We start from the raw sequence: 18347 nt of genomic DNA, 5'->3' as shown, positions 1-18347 counted from the left end.
AACAAATTGATCAAGGAAACCATCCGTCAGACACTCCAGGGAAGCCTCCCAATCTGCGGGCACATGAAAGTCACCCATAATAACTGCTGTACCTTTCTGGCATGCTCCACATATCTCTTGCTTGATGCCATCCCCCAATATCACTATTATTGCTTGGAAGTCTGTACATCTTCCCACTAAAGTGTTTTGTCCTCTGTTGCTCCACAACTCGACCCATTTAGATTCCACATTTTCCAACCTGATGTCCTTTTTCACAATTGTGTTAATCTCCTCTTTGATGAGCAATGTTGCCCCACCTTTTTTTTAGTCTATCCTTCCTAATGTTGAATACCCTTGAAAGTCAAATCCCCAAACTTAGTCCTCCTGGAGTCATGTCTCTGTAATCCCTATCAAATCTATCTCTGCTGTTAGTTAATCTACCTTATTGTGAATGCTCCTTGCATTGAGACAAAGAACTTTAGGCTTGCATTTTTGAAAACTGTTGTCTTTTTAAAATTAAACTGAAAAATGCCCTTTTGTGTCCCTTGCATGGCTTTTTCAGCCTCCTTTTTTACTTTTCTTTGTTTTTACTTTTGTTACTACCTCCATTTTGCACCACTCATGTCCCTGCATGAATTCCTATCCCCTTGCCATATTAGTTTAAATATTCCCAACAAACAAACTCGCACCCAAGGACATTGAACCTTGTCCTGCCCAGATGTAGACTATCCAGTTTGTACTGGTCCCCCCCTTCCCCAGAACAAATACCAGTGATCCAGGAATTGAATCCCTCTCCCCTACACCATGGCTCTGGCTGTGCATTTATTCTAACTACAGGTACTCCCTGAAGGATCAGTCGTATCTCAGAATGGCCATAGGTCGGAATTGCGTAATTACCTTGTTAATTGGCATCCTGGGTGCAGCCATCTTGATTCCTGGGTGCATGTGTGAGTCTTCAGTTGGCGCATGTGCGAGTTGCGTATTGGAGTTCGGTTGGCGCATGCGTGAGAGTTAAGTGCACTAATGATATTGAATTTGCGCCCTTAACTCTCACACATGCGCCAACCGAACTCCAATACGCAACTCGCACATGCACCCAGGAATCAAGATGGCCACGCCAGTGTACGGACCCCAGGATACTGATTAACAAGGTAAGTATGCACATTTTGGCTCTTATATGTTCTGTATCCCTGTTATAGATTGTCAAATACAACATAAACCACGTAAATTCTGTCTTTTTTCTTTATTTTTTTAAAACATATTTCGGTTGTACGTGCGGATTAACGCAAGTCGCATAGGTCGGAAGTCAGGGAGTACCTGTATCCTACTATTCTGACTTAGACTGGCAGATGGCACTGGTAGCAAAGCCAAGATTTGAGGTCTAATTTATCTCCCTAAATTCAGCTTGAAGGAGCTCATCTGATTTTTCCTACATAATTGGTACAGTATCTACAAGCATGACCATAACTGACTGTTTAACTTTCCCCCTTAGAATATCCAGCAGCTGCCCCAAGAGATTCATGACCATTGTACCTGGGAGACAACGTACCTTCCTGGTGTCTTACTTGCAGCCAGAGAGCCTTCTGTCTACCCACTCACCAACAAGCTTCTCCCATTTTCATTCTGCCTGACCTCACCCTCCCCTCTTGAGCCTCAGAGCCAGTCATGGTGCCACTGATCTACCTGATGTTCAGATAGGCCATTCCTCACCATATAGTATCCAAAGCAAAATGTCTGTTTGAGAGGGGAATGGCCACAGGAGAACATTCAACTACCTACCTACTCCATTACCTTTCCTAGTAGTCATCGACTGATTGAAGCCTGCATCTTTAGTGTGAACACTTTAATTGATGAACTTTTCTGTCCTAGAGGATCCTGAGATCATCCAGATCCATCTCCAGTTCCTCAACATGTTTTGTTAGGAGCTGTAGCTGGATGCACTCTTCACAGGTGCAGTTACTGGGGGCACTGCAAGTCTCCCTGATATCAGATATCCTGCAGCAGGATAACAACTCTGTCCTGATTGCCATTCCAAGTACATTGGGCAGTACAGTTAGTGTTACACCAGCAACTAGTGTTCAAATCTGCCATTTTCTGTCAGAAGTTTGTACATTCTCCCCAATGATCTGCCTGGGTTTTCTCGAGTTTCATCCCACTCTCCAAAACATATAAGATTGGTAAGTTAATTGGGTATAATTGGACAGCATGGGTTTCATGGGCTAAAATGGCCTTCTACCATGATGCATCATTAAACTTAAATAAATTGTCAATCTAGAACCCAACCCTTTGGTTGTCCTTTTTGGTACCACTGGAGAGGACGAGTTCACCTGACTCCAAACAAATGTCACACTCTGTCCTTCACCTCTCTTTTGGTCACACATGCAGTATTACTAAGATGGAGAAATGCTGCCCCACCCACATACGCTCAGTGGCTGAGAGATATTATGTCCTAAGTCTTGAAAAGATCCACTACTCAGTTTGAACCTCAAACAAAAAGTTCCAAAAGATGTGGGGACTATTCCTGAATTATATTCAGAACCTCTAGTTAAACTAAGGAGTTATTTCTTCACTTGCTTTTTTGTCTTCTCTTTCTTTGCTGATTCCCATCAGTAATATAATCTGTAGAAGCTTATCAGTTGCTTAACCCTTCTTTTATATATCTATTTATTTACACATTATTTATTTATTAAATATGAAAGCATATTTCTAGTACCTTATTGTATCACTCCAGGAACAAAGAACACTTTTAAATATAGAACTCCAGCTTTTTAAATTTGACATCTATGTTGTGCACTCTACAAATTTTCTGAACATATTCTGTTTATTTATGTAAAATTCAATAAAAATATAATTGAGAACAAAATTTAATACATTGTCTAAAGATTGTGGATAAAATAGGCCTTACCTGACCATCTCAACTTCCTCACCTCAGCCTCTCATGTTTGTGATTCACAGTCAATCAAAAGATTGCTCCGCCTCCTCACCCCTCTCACCACTCAGCTGCTCTCCCAGAGCATGTTTCAAGATTCAAAGATGATGATGAGTTTGACCACTGCTCTCTCAGTGAGTGATTCATTAAATACTAGCAAATCTGCACCTCTCTTTCCTTTACTGAGGCTGAGATAATTATTGAAATGAACAAAACTGCTCAATTAGGGAGGTGAATTTTGCACATTAAAGCAATTGAAAACAGGAGTTTCAACAAATTCTCAAATATATTTTTCATATCAAAGCTGAAGTGACATGTATCTCTGATGTCAAGATTTTTTAAAGAAGCAATTTGCTTTGATTTCAGAGTAGTGTTTTATAAATTGTATTTCTTCTTGAGATATGAACAATCATTTATTCCGTATCGACTCATTCCCAGAGGTGTCAAGTTCCTTCTTGGATCATAATGAGGATTTCCCAAGGCTGAGTTCAATAGTTTTACCCCGACCATAATGTGACTAAAATGTATAAATTGAAAGTAGTGAATTCTAACAATGTTCCATTTACAACCTTAGTAAGAGCACAAATACAATATCTATTGATACCCTGTAAAACATTTTCCCTGCATTGAATGGCTGAACACTGAAAGCAGGCTGGCTGGGGATAACCAGATTTAAATGTCGTCCTTTTTCAACTTTTAGTGAAATTGTGGCTGATCTGCTGTCTAACTCCATGTAAATGTTGCATCCTATATCCTTGAATCACATTGATGTATTTTATTAAAAAATCAATCAATTCTAAATTTAAGAGAAGTATATGTTCAGGGATCAATTTTCAGATCCTGCTCTTGCTACTACCATCCATGTGGATGTGTTCCCTAATTTTATCTTTGAAAGTCCTGCCTATAGTGTTGAACAATGCAAATGAATTGCAGAGAGAATAATTTCTAACATCCCATCTTGAGGTGATTGATCAAATTTCACAATAAATTTACCACCTTCCAGAGAATTACAATCCAAGTTGGCTTAAACTTTTGTTGTAATTTAACCCAAGGTTTCAGATGGGATTCTGGTAAATCCTGGTGATACCAATTTCTTTCTCTCATTTCCTCTGTCTCTGCTGCATTTGATCCCTATTGGTGGCTTTCCATTCCACAACATCTGAGATGTTGTTCTCTTTCAGTTAACATGTCTTCCCCTCCACTGCCATCAATACAGCCATTACCCGCATCTCCTCCATTTCCCACATATCTGCCCTAGCTCCATTATCTCCCAAAAGTAACAAGGACAGGATTCCCCTTGTCCTCACCTATCACCCACTAGCCTCCACATTAAACATATCATTCACTACAATTTCTGCTATTTACAATGTGATCCCACTATAATGATATACAATATATGTATATGAATTGTCACCTTGTCGTAGTGGAGGAGCTTGTGTGGACCTGAGATCCTGAGATTGATGGCATCAGGAGCTGTGCTCCTGGTAGGGCCACCCATGGTGGTAAGGTTGAGGGAGATGCCCCTGATAACGAACAATCCAACTAAGACCTCAACGGTGGAAGAGGCGGACAAAGTTACTCTGAACTCACCAGCTGTGAAGGTGGATGAAGGCTGCATCAAATCCATCATCTCCAATCATTGTGGTTTCCATGCCATTGGAATTAGTTGGTTGATTTGTGAACTATCGTATGTTTCTTGTACACATTAAACAAATACACGCATAGGTGTCTTCACTCTGTGTAAAATGGAATGAAGTCCATCATTCTCGACCTTGAGGGATAGCCACAGCCAATCCCACTATAAGATACATCTTCCCCCTCCTCCCCAATTCAGCTTCAATTGGCATTGCACTCTCTGTGACTCCCTTGCCCACTTGTCCCTTCCTACCAATTGCCCCCTTGATACCTACCCTTGTGACTGCAAGAAGTGCTACACTTGCTCCTACACCTTGTCCCCTCACCACCTTTTGGGCCCCAAACAGTCCTTCCAAGTGAAGCAACACTTCATCTGTGAATCTCTGCAGGTCATTTACTGCATCCAGTACCCACAATGTGATCTCCTCTACATTGGCGAGACTGGACCCAGACTAGGAGATCACTTTTTTAAGTACCTTCACTCTGTCCGCTGCAACAGCAAGGGCCTCCCAGTGGCCAGCCACTTCAACGCCATTACCACATTGATATGTCTCTGTGACCTCAAAAACTGCTAGGCTGAGGCTACACATAAATTCTGCCTCTGCAGTCTCCAACCAGATGGCACCAATATCAACTTCCAATATCCAATAAAATCCCTTCCCATTCTATTTTTTCTTCCTCTCTTTAGTTTACCTTCATTTTCTGACATTCCCTTCCCTTCTGTTTCCCCTGCACCATCTTTCCACCGGTACCCTACTTCTTTTTCCTTCCTTCTTCCTATCAGAGACTGTTTCCCAGCCCCCTTACCCTGCCTTTCTTCTCTCTCCCATCTGTATATACCTGCCACCTTAATCTTGTACTTGCCTGATTTTTGGCATTCCTGAAGGAGGGCTCAGGTCAGAAACATCAACTGCCCTTTACTTACCACGGATGCTGCATGATCTGCTGTGTCCCTCCAGCACTTTTGTGCACTGTTCCAATACTCCAGCATCTCCTTGTTTATCATATCTTTTTGCAAGTATGGTTTCTAGTATGGTCTCCAGTTATCCACATGTGGCCTTAATGGGGAAGGAGGCAGGCCCTTCTAGCCCATAAGCCTGCACTGGCCAATTAAATCCACATGACTAATTAACCTACTAACCCTGTGTGTCTTTGGAACGTGGAAGGAAACTGGAGCATCTGTAGGAAACCCATGTGACACAGAAAGAATGTATAAACTCTTTACAGCCAGTGGTGGATTTGAACCCGGGTCACTGGTCTTGCACTAGTGTTGTGCTAATCGCTACGGTAACTGTGCTGGTTTATGTGATGGTCAGAGCTGCATTCACAACCTGCTGCAGTTTCTTGTGGTCTTAGGCGTAGCAGTTCCAGTACCAACTAATGAATGAGTCCTGACAGAATACTTTCGATGGCGCATCAGTGGAAGTTATTGAGGGATGTACATGATATGCTGAACTTCCTCAGGTTTCTGCGGAAGCCACGATTCAATATTATTTTCTTCAGAGTGTTGGAAATGCTGTCCTCTTCCTCAATACTAAATAATGTTGCAAAGTAATAGTTCTGCATGCTCGTCATTTCATAATTTGCATTTTCAATACTATTTTTGTGTGGTCTTTTTATTATGATACCATGTACAGGTTGACAGAGTGCAAAGTTACAGAGAGATTAGTCGTTCTCAACCTTTTTCTTTCCACTCACATACCACATTAAATATTCACTATGCCATAGGTGCCCTGTGGTCAGTAAGGGATTGCTTAAGGTGGTATGTGGGTGGCAAGATTGTAATCGTACCTAATTGACTCATTATGTGCACGGTTTCCGAACTCCATAGGAAATAGGCCAGTGACCATTTTTCTCAAGCAAAATATATCAGTAACAATTGGATCTCGAGCAATGATTCTCAATCTTCCCTTAGTACAGAGCAAAGGCAACATTATTTTACTCGTGCAACACACAAAGGAGCTGGAGAAATTCAGCAGGCCTTGCAGAATCCATTGGAAGTAAAAAAGGTAATCATCGTTATTGGGCATTGTCAGTATGTGTAAAAACAGGTTGACACCTTTTACTTCCTGTGGATGCTGTGTGACCTGCTAAGTTTCTCCAGCACATTTGTGTATTGCAATCGACCCCAGCACCTGCAAATATTCTTGTTTAACATTATTTTACTGGTGGAAGATGGTTCAGGAGACTAATAATGGTAGGAAAGAAACTGTCCTTGAATCTGGAATGTACCAACATTGCATCAGTACAATCAACTGGGTTTACTTTAAAATGAGACGTGAGACTGGTGAAACTGAAATACATCGACTAGATGCTCATTCAATAGTAAAACTAAAGGCAATAAATAAAGTGAAGAAATCTCCAGAGCAAAGAATCAGATCAAAGTATCACAGTTCTGCCACTTCATTGTAAACAAAGGGGCAAAAGTTAAAAAAAAAAGATCATGGCAAGAGAAGGCTCCAAGAACATTCCAATCATCAGTAAGGGTGACGTCGTGAGTGCTCAAGATACAGTTGAAGCATTTTCAGCTATGTTCAATGTGATTATTCATCTTGGTTTTTTCCAAGATCCCCATCATCACAGAAGCCAGCCTTCAGTCAATTAGACGGACTTTATGATATCAAGAAATGAAGGAATAATTATCTCTCAATGGTTAAATAGAAAAAATATATATAAATTATTACTCTCCCAATGCTCAAAACAATTAGACAGTAAACACGTCAAACTAAAATATACAGATATTGAAAACTAAAAGACAAGAACTTTGGTTGCAGTTCAATCTATAGGTGGGGCATTGTGGACAATTCTGGCTGCTCCATTACAGGAAGGAGGTGGAGGCTTTGGAAAGGGTACAGAATGTATTTTCCTGGATTCTATCTGGATTAGAAGGTATGAGCTATAAGGAGAGGTTGGACAAATTGTCTTTTTTTCTCTAGCATGGTTGAAGGGAGTCCTGGTAGAAATTTATAAAATGAGAGCCATTGATAGGGTGGACAGTCTCCCAGGGTAAAAATGTAACCAATTGGAGGACATGATGAAGTTTGGGGATAAAATTTAAAGGGGATGAATGAGGCATTTTTGGCATGGAGAATGGTAGGTGCCTGCAATGGGCTGGCAGAGGGAGGGGTGGTGTTGTGGTCATGTACTTACCTGGGTTGGAAGTCGAGCCAGTTGCTGTAGGTGATGTATCTGGGGCGATATGCGAGAGAAGTAACATGCATGTGCAGGTCAGAATGAAGCAGTGCGCACAGCATGATGGACCACGCGCATGCGTAAGGTTGCAGGACAAGATTAGGAGTAATATGGCAGAAAACCAATTTAAATGGCTGGGGGGCGTTGGTGAGAGATGCTTTAAGGCAATAAGTTATATTGTGGAGAAGAATCCTGACGTTCAAATCCATTTTTGTGCTGAAGAAAGAGTGAGTGTGTTCGTATATCATATAACATACAGACCCTACAAGTGGTGATCCTGTGGGTTCACAGCACCTTCTGTAAAAATGGAAAATTAGAAGGATAAACCCATTATAGGGCAGTTGGAAGATCAAACTTGAAGTTCTCCCCCTTTTTATCAACAATATGCAGGCATGGTTTTGATCCTCAAGGCGAGTTTCTCAATGTGATGATTCAGAAGACAAAATATGTTTGCGTGTGGTACGACTCCCGGAGCAGATTGTCTGTGAAGTGTAAAACTTTCTAGTTAATCCAGCCAAAAACTTCCCATATGACACATCCTAAAGCATGCTATTTTGGAGCAAACTCAGCATCCCAGGAGTTTCGTATTGGTGAACTGTTAAGTGACGGCAGCCTTGATGATAGGAAGCCATCACAGATGCTGAGAAGATGGCACTGGCTGGGAAAGAGCCTATGGAAGGGAAAGTATGGATACTGATTCCTCTGATGTTTGCCTCCTCGAATTCAAGGACACCTGGTAAGTTGCTTGACAAATTAGTGGAGTGGCATATGTTGACAAATTAGTGAGATACACCGACTTCGTTATGGCCATAACCTCTGCAACATAGCTAGAGGCATTCACAGATGCCCCCAGCTTAGAAAACTAAGCTGAAATAACAAGCTTCACCACCCAGTCAGTAGAAGGCAACTGAGCTGGAGCAGCAAATTGTGTGCAAGTCTAGACTTTAATCACCCAATAGAATATCCCCATTTACGGCCCAGTTGGAATTGTGCGGGTCACAAACGCAACGGAGGCGACGGGCATTGTCTTTGCAGGAATCACTGGAAATTTGGCGCTCCAGGCTGATTGTGCCAGCCACCTTGTGATTTCTACAAATGGCAAATGGGAAATGAGGAGGCCCAGCAGTATAGGCAACTAACTGCTGCTCATGAGCAATTCAGCCACCATCTTTTCCTCAAGGACTGTCTCTCGGGTGTTCAATTTCTTGGCAATTCTGGTCCAGAAATTTCTGTGCTCCCTCCAACTCCTGAAGAGTGCAGACACCCTAATATGTCATATGCTCTGTCCACCGCAAACCATTCTCATATTCAGACATATGGGCGCAGGTCACTCATGCTGGATTACGGACTCAGTAAGCCATTTTGATGGGTTTTTATGGTTGCAAATGTAGCAAATTCCATTGTGGGGCGGATTTCTGTCCCACTTTACCCTGCTGGTGGGCTTGAGGAATCGCTGTGTGGTGGACAGCAGCACTTGTATGCAAGTGAGCAGCTTTTGTTGACCCTCAAAGGTCGTCACTGCCTGACAAGTTTCCAACTTAGCTCCTGTCCATTCTGAGGATTTCTCAAGCGTTTCCCTCACTTGGTAACCCCGTCATATTGACATGGGGACATCAAACATGCCCTAACCCACCACATACACAAGCTTATAGATTGTCCCTGAATTCTCATGATTGCGTACTTGCGTGGATCGGGAGTAGAGCCTGTTGCTGCTGGTGATGTATCTTGGGCGAGGTGTGAGAGAAATAATGCAGGGAGTGCGAACAACGTGTTGGACCACCTGCATGTACAAGGTTGCAGGAGGAAGAGGTTAGGAGCATCACAGTCATCTATGGTGGAGAGCCAATGAAAAGGGCAGGGGGATTTGGTGAGAGGTGTTTTATGGGAAGAAAATGAGTTGTGTTTTGGAGTAGAATGAAGAGAGGCAACTCCATGTTTGTGCTAAAGAGTATGTTCTTTTAATTGTGTGTATATCATATAACTTTCAGTCTCTATAGTGGAAGTAGATACAAGAGCAGTATTAAAGAGGCTTCTAGAACTGAGAAATCTTGGGGTTCATGTCCACAAGACACTCAAAGTTGCTGCACATGTTGATTATGACATTAAGAAGGAACATATATGATGTATCTGCCTTTATTAACTGTGGGATCAAGTTCATGAGGCAAGAGGTAATGTTGTAGCTATATAAGACCTTAGATATACACCAATTGGAATATTGTTTTCAGTTCTGGTCACCTCAATTCTGGAAGGATGTGGATTGACAAGGATGCTGCCTGGATTGGAGAATATACCTTATGAGGAAAGGTTGAGTGGACTTGGTCTTTTCTCCTTGGAGTGATGGAGGATGAGGTTTATAAAATGATGAGAGGCATTGATCATGCCAATGACCAGAAGCTTTTTGCCTGGGCTGTAATGGCTAACATGAGGGGACATACTGTATATACTCATGTAATATTTGAGTATTTTGGACCAATTTTTCTGGTTAAATTTGACTTTTACATATTAGTCATATTATTGACTGCAGGAAGAACCTATGTTGTTTAAGGTTTCAAGAGCTTGGATGGCCAGGACTGGATAGTAAATCCACGTTTGAGGCATCAGGAGATCGGATAGGTGGACGGCTGGGGACAAGAAAAGAGTCCGTGGCCAGGGTGTCGTGAGCTCGGATGGGGAGGCGGCCAGGCCTAGGAGTCTGTGGCTAGGGCATCGGGAGCTCCGGTGGGTGAATGGTTAAGGCGAAGGTCCACGTTGAGCCGTTGGGAGTTCTGGTGGCGGGCGGCCGGAGTGAGGATCGTTGGGGCATCGGGAGCTCAGATGGGTGGGCGTACAGGACATTGGGAGCTGAGGTGTGCAGGTGGTCAAGGTGTTGAAAGCCCGGATAGGCAGGCAAATAAAGCAAGTGTTTGCAGTCAGGGTGTCCGGAGCTCGGACGGTTGGGGCCAAAAATAGGGGTCAACTTTTTAAATGATTTTTGGATCAAAAAAGGAGAAGGGGGTCGACTATTACATGGGATTGACTATGACATGAGTATATTTGGTCATTTTCAGAGTTATTGTCAGAGCATATACATGATATCACGTACAACCCTGTTTTAAGATGCTTGGGAGCAAGTTCAGGGGGATTGTAAGAGATACACACAGAGAGTTGTGGGCACATAGGATGTGCTGCTGGCGACAGTGATGGAGGAAGATAGCACGGGATTTTTAAGAGAGCATTAGATGGGTACATATTAAAGAGGAGGAGGTGCTTGCTGATTTCAAGAAAATAAGGGTGGGTAAATCCCCTGGGCCTGATAAAATATTCCCTTGGACCATGAGGAAGCTTAATGTAGAAATTGCAGGGGCCCTGGCAGAAATATTTAAAATGTCCTTTGCCACAGAGGAGGTTCCATTGTTTAAAAAAGAGATCAAAAGTAACCCAGGAAATTATAAGCTGATGAGCCTGACATTAGTAGTAGGTAAATATTGGAAGGTGTCCTAAGAGAGTGGATATATAAGTATAAGGATAGCCAGAGACTGATTATGGATAGTTAACGTGGCTTTGTGTATGGTAGGTATGGAGTTTTTCGAGGGGGCTACGAGGAAAATTATTAAAGGAAAGGCTGTGGATGGTATCTACATGGACTTTAGTAAGGCCTTTGACAAGGTCCCACATTGGAGGTTAGTCAGGGAGGTTCAGACACTCAGTATTCATGGTGAGGTAGTACACTGGATTTGACAATGGCTGGACGGGAGAAGCCAGAAAGTAGAGGTGGATGATTGCTTCTCAGCCTGGAGGCCTATGACTAGTGGTGTGCCTCAGGGATCAGTACTGGGACCATTGTTATTTGTCAGCTATATCACTGATCTGAATGATAATGTGATAAGTTGGATCAGAAAGTTTGCAGATGACACCAAGTTTGGAGGGGTTGTAGACAGCGAAGAAGGGAAAGCTTGCAGAGAAATCTGGAACAGATAGAAAAATGGGATGAAAAATGGCAGATGGAATTTAATGCTCTGACACCCAACAAAATCCTAGCTATAGTGCTGAGGCTTTCTGGATCTGGCTGAGATTTTCCAGAACAATGGCAACACCAGCATCAGGATGATAGTGTGGAAAACAGCCCTAGTACATCATGGCCACAAAAAGAGGGATTCTTGCCAAGTGATTATTGCAGAGAAGGGGTATCTCTCAATTATCACCAATGTTATGAATGGTCAGGCGACACATGTTGGAGACGGCTGTCCTGTTTGGGTTTCCCACTGAGCTTCAGAGAAGTGAGAATGGCTACCCTTGTCATCCACGTGAAGCATTAAGGAGTCTGGGTGTATTTGAAGTCAATAAGCATCTTGGGGGGGAAACAAAACCAACCCAGTTTGCCCAGAGGAAGAATGTTGCTGTTGTTGGAAATGAAACATCAACATTATGCAGAACTTCCTGTGATAGTACAGATCTATCACCAATGTACATAGTGTATATAGTTACTGTATCTAGACTGTGCTTACAGCGATTGGCTGAGAGCTAAGCCACGCCTATTGTCTGGGCCTTAAAGGGTCGTGTCCCTAGCCAGGTCGGATCATTCCGGACTGGTCGGCCACCTGTGAAGAGCTCCTGTCTTTTGTTAATATAAGCCTTGGTTTGGATCAACAAGTCTTTGATTCTTTCGACGAGCCCTACACTTCCTCATTCTAGTCACTCAGTTGTTTAATCAATGACTGTTCATCATTCATAAAGACAGAATTTTATTTTGTTTCTTTTATTTATTTGTTAGAGTGTCAATATTGCTAGCAAGATCAAGGTTTATGCCCATTTCTAATTGCCCTTTGAAGATAGTGGAGAATTGCTTCAGTCCTTCTTGTGCAAATACTCCCATATTTTAAGAAATAGTTTGGCCATTTTGGTCGGTGTGGGGAAGTTGAGGTGATGCTGTATCCCCATATGCCACTCAAAAGCTTTTCCTTCATTTTTAAGGTGCAAGTTAAGAGTGTTGTGGAATACTGTCTATTTGGCTGGACAAGCACAGCTTCTGGAACTTGCAGAAAATGCAACACCATTCAGGCCAAAGCAGTGGCTTGATGTGTACCTGATCCTTCAAGCTCCTCCTCATCACCACCTCCCCCCTCCTCTTTGCCCTTCCAAAATATTCATTCCCTCCATCAAAAGTATTGGTTATCATCTACAAAATGTGCTGCTATTGAGCAGTTATCTTATAAGGACCTACCAAATATTGAAAGAGCCCGATAGAGTGGACGCAGAGAAGATGCTTCCAGTAGTGGGCGAATCTTGGACCAGAGGGCACAGCATCAGATTAAAGGGTATCACTTTAGAAAAGAGATAAGGAGAAATTTCTTCAGCCAGAGGGTTGTGAATCTGTGGAATTCATTGCTACAGACAGCCGTGGTGACATTGGGTATATTTAAAGCAGAGGTTGATAGGTTCTCGATGAGTAAGGTTGTCAAAGGTTGTGGGCAAATTTCACAGGAATGGGATTGAATGGAAAAATACAATAGCCATGATTTGAATATTGGATTGGACTCGACAGGCCAAAAGGCCTAATTCTGCATATGCACCTTCAGGTCTTAAGTTGCTCTGAAATCACCTGGAGATCTCATACCCATTTCACAAGGAAGGATAAGGGTAGAAGGCCTTGAGAACACCACAACCTATACATGTTCACCTCCAGATTGCCCACCATCTTGACTTGGAAATATATTGCCACTCCTTCAGTGGAGTGATGTTTAGATCCTGGAAGCTGATGCAAGAGCACTGTGGAGCAACCTGCTCTGTTGTACCCCTGTTCAAGCCTTCTCTAACGTGACTGATATATTAATGAAATCTAACAGCATGAATATTGATGTTTCTAATTTAGGTATCCCCCACCTCCATCTGTTTCAATCTCTTTACTATTTCTGGATAATCTCTCTTTTCTTCCACCCCCTAACCCCACCTAATGGTCTCTCCCTCTGCCCATCTTCCACCATTCACATTTTCTGTCCTTTACCTCTTCTGGGACTCTCCACTTCCTTCTTTCAACCTTTACACATGTAATTTTATCTATTTTATCTTTGTCTTGATAAAGGGCTCAAACCCAGAACGACCATTTCTACTCATGGATGCTGTCTGACCTCTTGAGTTCCTCCAGCAATCCTTTGTCTGCTCAAGATTATTACACTTGCAACTTTTGTGTTTCTTTTCTATATTGCGTACCTGTGCCCATACCTCATTAAACCCATTCCTCTGGCCTTCCCATGAATAGATTTTTTTCTGCTTCAGCTATCCTGGGTGGCTGTGAGTTCGTACCACTCTTGCAGAGAACCAGTGATTCTTGTTATGTCCCATTCCTTGCTTATAACAGAGTCATAAAACAACTGCTTCTTGATGAGATGCATTTCTGAGGTGATGTACTGTTTCTTGCAGGTCTTCGCAGAAGAACATTAAAATGCACCGCTCTGTGCTCCTGTTGTTGGCGCTTGAGCTTGTCCTTCTGTGCTTTGTGACTGAAACACAACAGGGTAAGGAATCATCAAAAATCAGAGTCCAGAGTAAGGATCACTTTCTATGTTTCATAAAGTCATAGAGTTCTACAACAAAGAAACGGGATCTTCAGCCCAACTTGTCCATGAAGATCAAGTTTGTTCAGTTTGCCTGCATTTGACACATAAACCTTTCATATCCACATACGTATCTAAATAGCTTTAAAATGTCACAATAGTCCTCCACTTTTGCTAGTTGCAAATACCCATCTCCCTCTGTGTGAAGGTGTCCCTTTACAATGATTGACATCACTGATCTATAGTTCTCTGACTCATCCTTGCAGCCTTTTTTCAATAATGACTAAATATTTGCCATTCTCCAGTCTTCTGACAGTTCATCTGAGTCCTAAGATGATGTGAGGGTCTGCAATTTCTTCCTTCATTTCTCAGAAGGTGAGAGGATCGCTGGGTCATCATAAGATGTGAGGATCACAGGATTTGTCCACCTCAATGCACTCCAAGGTTGCTAACACTTAGAACCAAAGAACATTACAGCACAGAAACAGGACCTTCAGCCTATCTAGTATGTGCCAAGCTGTTATTCTGCTTGGATCCATTGATCTGCAGCTGGACCATACCCCATCATACCTTTCCCATCTATCTATCTGTCCAGACTTTTCTTAAATGTCAAAATCCAGCCCGCATTCACCACTTCTGCTGCCAGCTCATTCCACACTCTCACCACTCTCTGCATGAAGATACCCCTAATTTTCCCTTTAAACATTCCACCTTTCACCATTAATCCATATCCTCTAGTTTTTGTCTCAGCCAACCTCAGTGGAAAAAGCCTGCTTGCATTTATTTTATCTGTACCCCCCTCATGATTTTTATACCTCTATCAAATCACCCCTCATTCTCTGATGCTCCAGTGAATAATGCCCTAATCTGTTTAACCTTTCCCTGCAACTCAGTTTCTAAAGTCCCAGCAATATTCTTGTAAATCCTTCAAAAACATAGGTAATGGGGTATAAATTGGGCAGCTGGGCTCCTGCAGGCAAGCACCATCTCAAGTCCTCTTTTTGCCATTCTCATTTCCCTGTTAGGTGTACCCCTCCTCCAAACTGGATTAGTTTGTTTCAGACTGTTAACGACTTATTTATGCCTTCTTCTTTTATCTGACCACAAACTCAGTGTCCTTCATCAACCAGAGTTCCTTGAAAGTCAGCCTTGGGCTTCACCCTGATAGAAATGCACTTGAGTCTTGCTAATTCATCTTTAAAAGCTTCTCACTTTCCAGCAATCCTCTTGCCTGCAAATATCCTCTCCCAATAAACACCTGCACGTCCCTACATAATTGCTCTAAAATCAGCCTTGCCCCAACTAAGGACAAAGACAGATCAATCTTGCTTTTCTCCATTACAATTTAAAATGAATTGATTTATTGTCATGGCCTAAAGTGTTCCATCATTGACTCTTCAATCATTTGCTCTCTTGCCCCCACTAGTAAGGTCTTCAATCTATTGATTTAAGAAGCTTATTTGGATCCATTTAACAAATTCCACCCCCTTTTGCACTATGGGTGATCCAGTCAATTTTGGGGAATTTAAAATTTCTCAGTAATACTACTCTATTATCTTTACAGCTATCTCCAATCCCATTTAGCCTAACTGGACAATCCCCCAAGAATATCTTCTCTAATCACTGATATTATGTCTTCTGTTATTAAAAAAGGCATCTCCCCTCCCCCTCTTCACTTCACCCTTTTCACCTCAGTCAGGTATCTGTACCCAGTTATCAGCTTCTGCCATTCTGTCAATTACATTTCTATTTTGGATACCAAATCTCAGTAGCCTGAGTCAATCCACATCCTAAATATATCGGTCTTACTGTTGAGCCTCTCACATTAAATAAATGCAATTTAAACCACTGGCCCTTCCCCTCACTTTGAAATGTTCCTACTTGTCCTGTCTCTTTGACCAAAATAGGTTATTTGCCCCCCAACTATACATCTTTCTCATCTCCACCATGGACTGTAATCCCCTGCCAATCCATCTTAAAGCCTTCTGAGGTATACTATTAAGTCTTCCTGTCAGGCTAATGGTCTCCCCCCACACCCTCCCTTCCCCCCCCCCCGCCCCCACCAGTTCAAATGTAACCTGTTCCTCTTGTACAGATCACATCTGCCCCTGAAGAGTTCCCATTGATCCAAGGACCTGAAACCCTACCCTCGCAATAAAATAAGATGAATCATACTTGGACACTGGTGTGTATTTTAATTTGAAACCCTCATTCCTAGTTTCATTTTGTTCAACTTATGAGGAAAGCCTTTGTTGTTGAGGATAATACAATAAAACCCCCAGTATCCGTCATCTATAGTAGAGCCAATAAATGAATCTTAGTTACTTGAGACTGCATGTTGTGTGATCGGTGAATTAACAGGGAAGCGCGCCAATTTTAAACTTGTGTATTTTTTTTCCCATTTATTTCCACCATTTTTTTGCTGGTTGCTTAAGGGTGCCGGTTGCTTGAATTCCAGTTAATAGGGGTTTCACTGTACAATGTTTCTTAAGGCATGGTTTTTGAATGAAACAACATCTTTTCTCAGCTAATATATAAATAGCAAATGGGATTTTTAAAACACCTTTAATGTTGGAAGGTAACTGACAACATTTCAGAAGAAATAGATGACAGGTTAAACAAGGAAACAGTAGATTTTTTAATACTAATGTTATGAGCCCAGAGGACCCCAAAATCCAGCAACAATAGGTATTCACCAAATGAGTACTTAAACAAAAGTTGCTTTTAATTATCTTTAAACATGAAAACAGGATCAAGCACTAATGTATTACTATGAACTTAACCTAACTTAACCTTCTAATTCCAAGTGCACGTGTATGTAATGCATGTGTAAGTTTAGAAAAGTTCTTTGACTCACGTTCCAATCTCATTTCTCACTCCTCCAACTTCACTGGTTGCAGGTAATTCTTACACTGTGCACAGAATTTAACATTTATGAAGTTCACCAGGCTTTGGTGTTTGAAAGGTAAATGGTTACCGCTCAGGAAGGTTCTTGTCGGTTTTCAGAGAGAGATTTCTTGTTCGCTGGATACAAACTGATTCCTTCTAATCAGCCACATCAGTGTCTTGTTAAAGAAACTTGCCCCATCAGGGTTTTCCAGATAAACTCTTTCTTTCAGGTCACCACAGAGTTCCTTTTTGTTTCTTTTATTTCAAGTGAAACATTAGGCTACCAGTCCTCTTTTCTTGTATGGACCACAAGAGCTTTGACCAGGCTGAACTAAGCATTCACAACCCGTCTTCAAAATGGGGTATCCACAAGTTTGGCAGGTTGTCCTATTCCAGTCCCAGTTGCTGCTGCTGACTGTGGAACTGAATTCACACTCTCTCTCTTTCTCATTGAAAAGCCTGTTTGACTCTCTCTGCTTGCAAAACCACATGACCCCCTTAGAAAGTAAGCTGCACTCAGACAGCTTGTGGCTCTGGACCTACTCCTCCGAGTTCTTTCATCTGTTGCTTTTCAAAACAACAATCCATTGATGAAGTCCCTTGGGCACTCTTCAAAGTTTTTCCAAAGGCACTCGAAGACAGCCTGCCTAGCTTGAGCAGAGCTCCAGTATTTTAAATGAGGTCTGTTTTGAAGTGTTTGTATTTGACCTACATTAAAAAACCTGCCACAATCTAACTCCTTTAAAACATATCTATATACAATATAAAACACCACATAATTTGTCACACTTTTTAAGATGCGCTGTCCTCTTACCCCTTGAGGTTGGTCTATATGCAGTTCATCAAATGTTTGCAGAAGGTAAAACACAATCCTCAATTTTCATGCAAGAACTTCTTCACTCAGAGGCAAACATTAAAGGAAATTGTAAATGTGTACAATGTGTTAAGGGATGCTTATTGATGTTTGGATTACATTGTGCTTATGTCTTTCATATTAACTACTTTATTCATCAAGAAGCCAGCATATCCAGAATCAGAATTGGGATTTATTGTCATGAACAAGTCATGAAATTCAGTGTTTTGTGGCAGCATCGTAGGGCAAACATTCATATTATAACCATCTTACAACATTACAATAAAAAAATAAATAACATAGTGCTTACATTCCAGTGCTGCCCATGTGATGAATCAAC

General features: G+C 41.8%; 1 protein-coding gene across 11 annotated transcripts in view; it reads left to right on the top strand.

Annotated features, from left to right (window-relative positions):
* LOC138761744 (collagen alpha-3(VI) chain-like) overlaps positions 1-18347 on the top strand; it is a 66913-nt gene that overhangs the window by 8945 nt on the left and 39621 nt on the right. For 9 of the 11 annotated variants that reach the window (XM_069934419.1, XM_069934418.1, XM_069934417.1 and 6 more), the window contains one exon: positions 14132-14256. In XM_069934419.1, the coding sequence (XP_069790520.1) occupies positions 14154-14256 (103 nt within the window). In that variant the 5' untranslated portion in view covers positions 14132-14153. The remainder of the gene's footprint in view (positions 1-14131; positions 14257-18347) is intronic. The other 2 variants (XM_069934426.1, XM_069934423.1) reach the window with 1 other exon arrangement.

This window comes from Narcine bancroftii, chromosome 4 (genome assembly GCF_036971445.1).
Source record: "Narcine bancroftii isolate sNarBan1 chromosome 4, sNarBan1.hap1, whole genome shotgun sequence".
NCBI classification, from domain to species: domain Eukaryota; kingdom Metazoa; phylum Chordata; class Chondrichthyes; order Torpediniformes; family Narcinidae; genus Narcine; species Narcine bancroftii.
The sequence above is the reverse complement of the archived record's forward strand: the minus strand, read 5'-3'. Positions and strand labels throughout refer to the sequence as shown.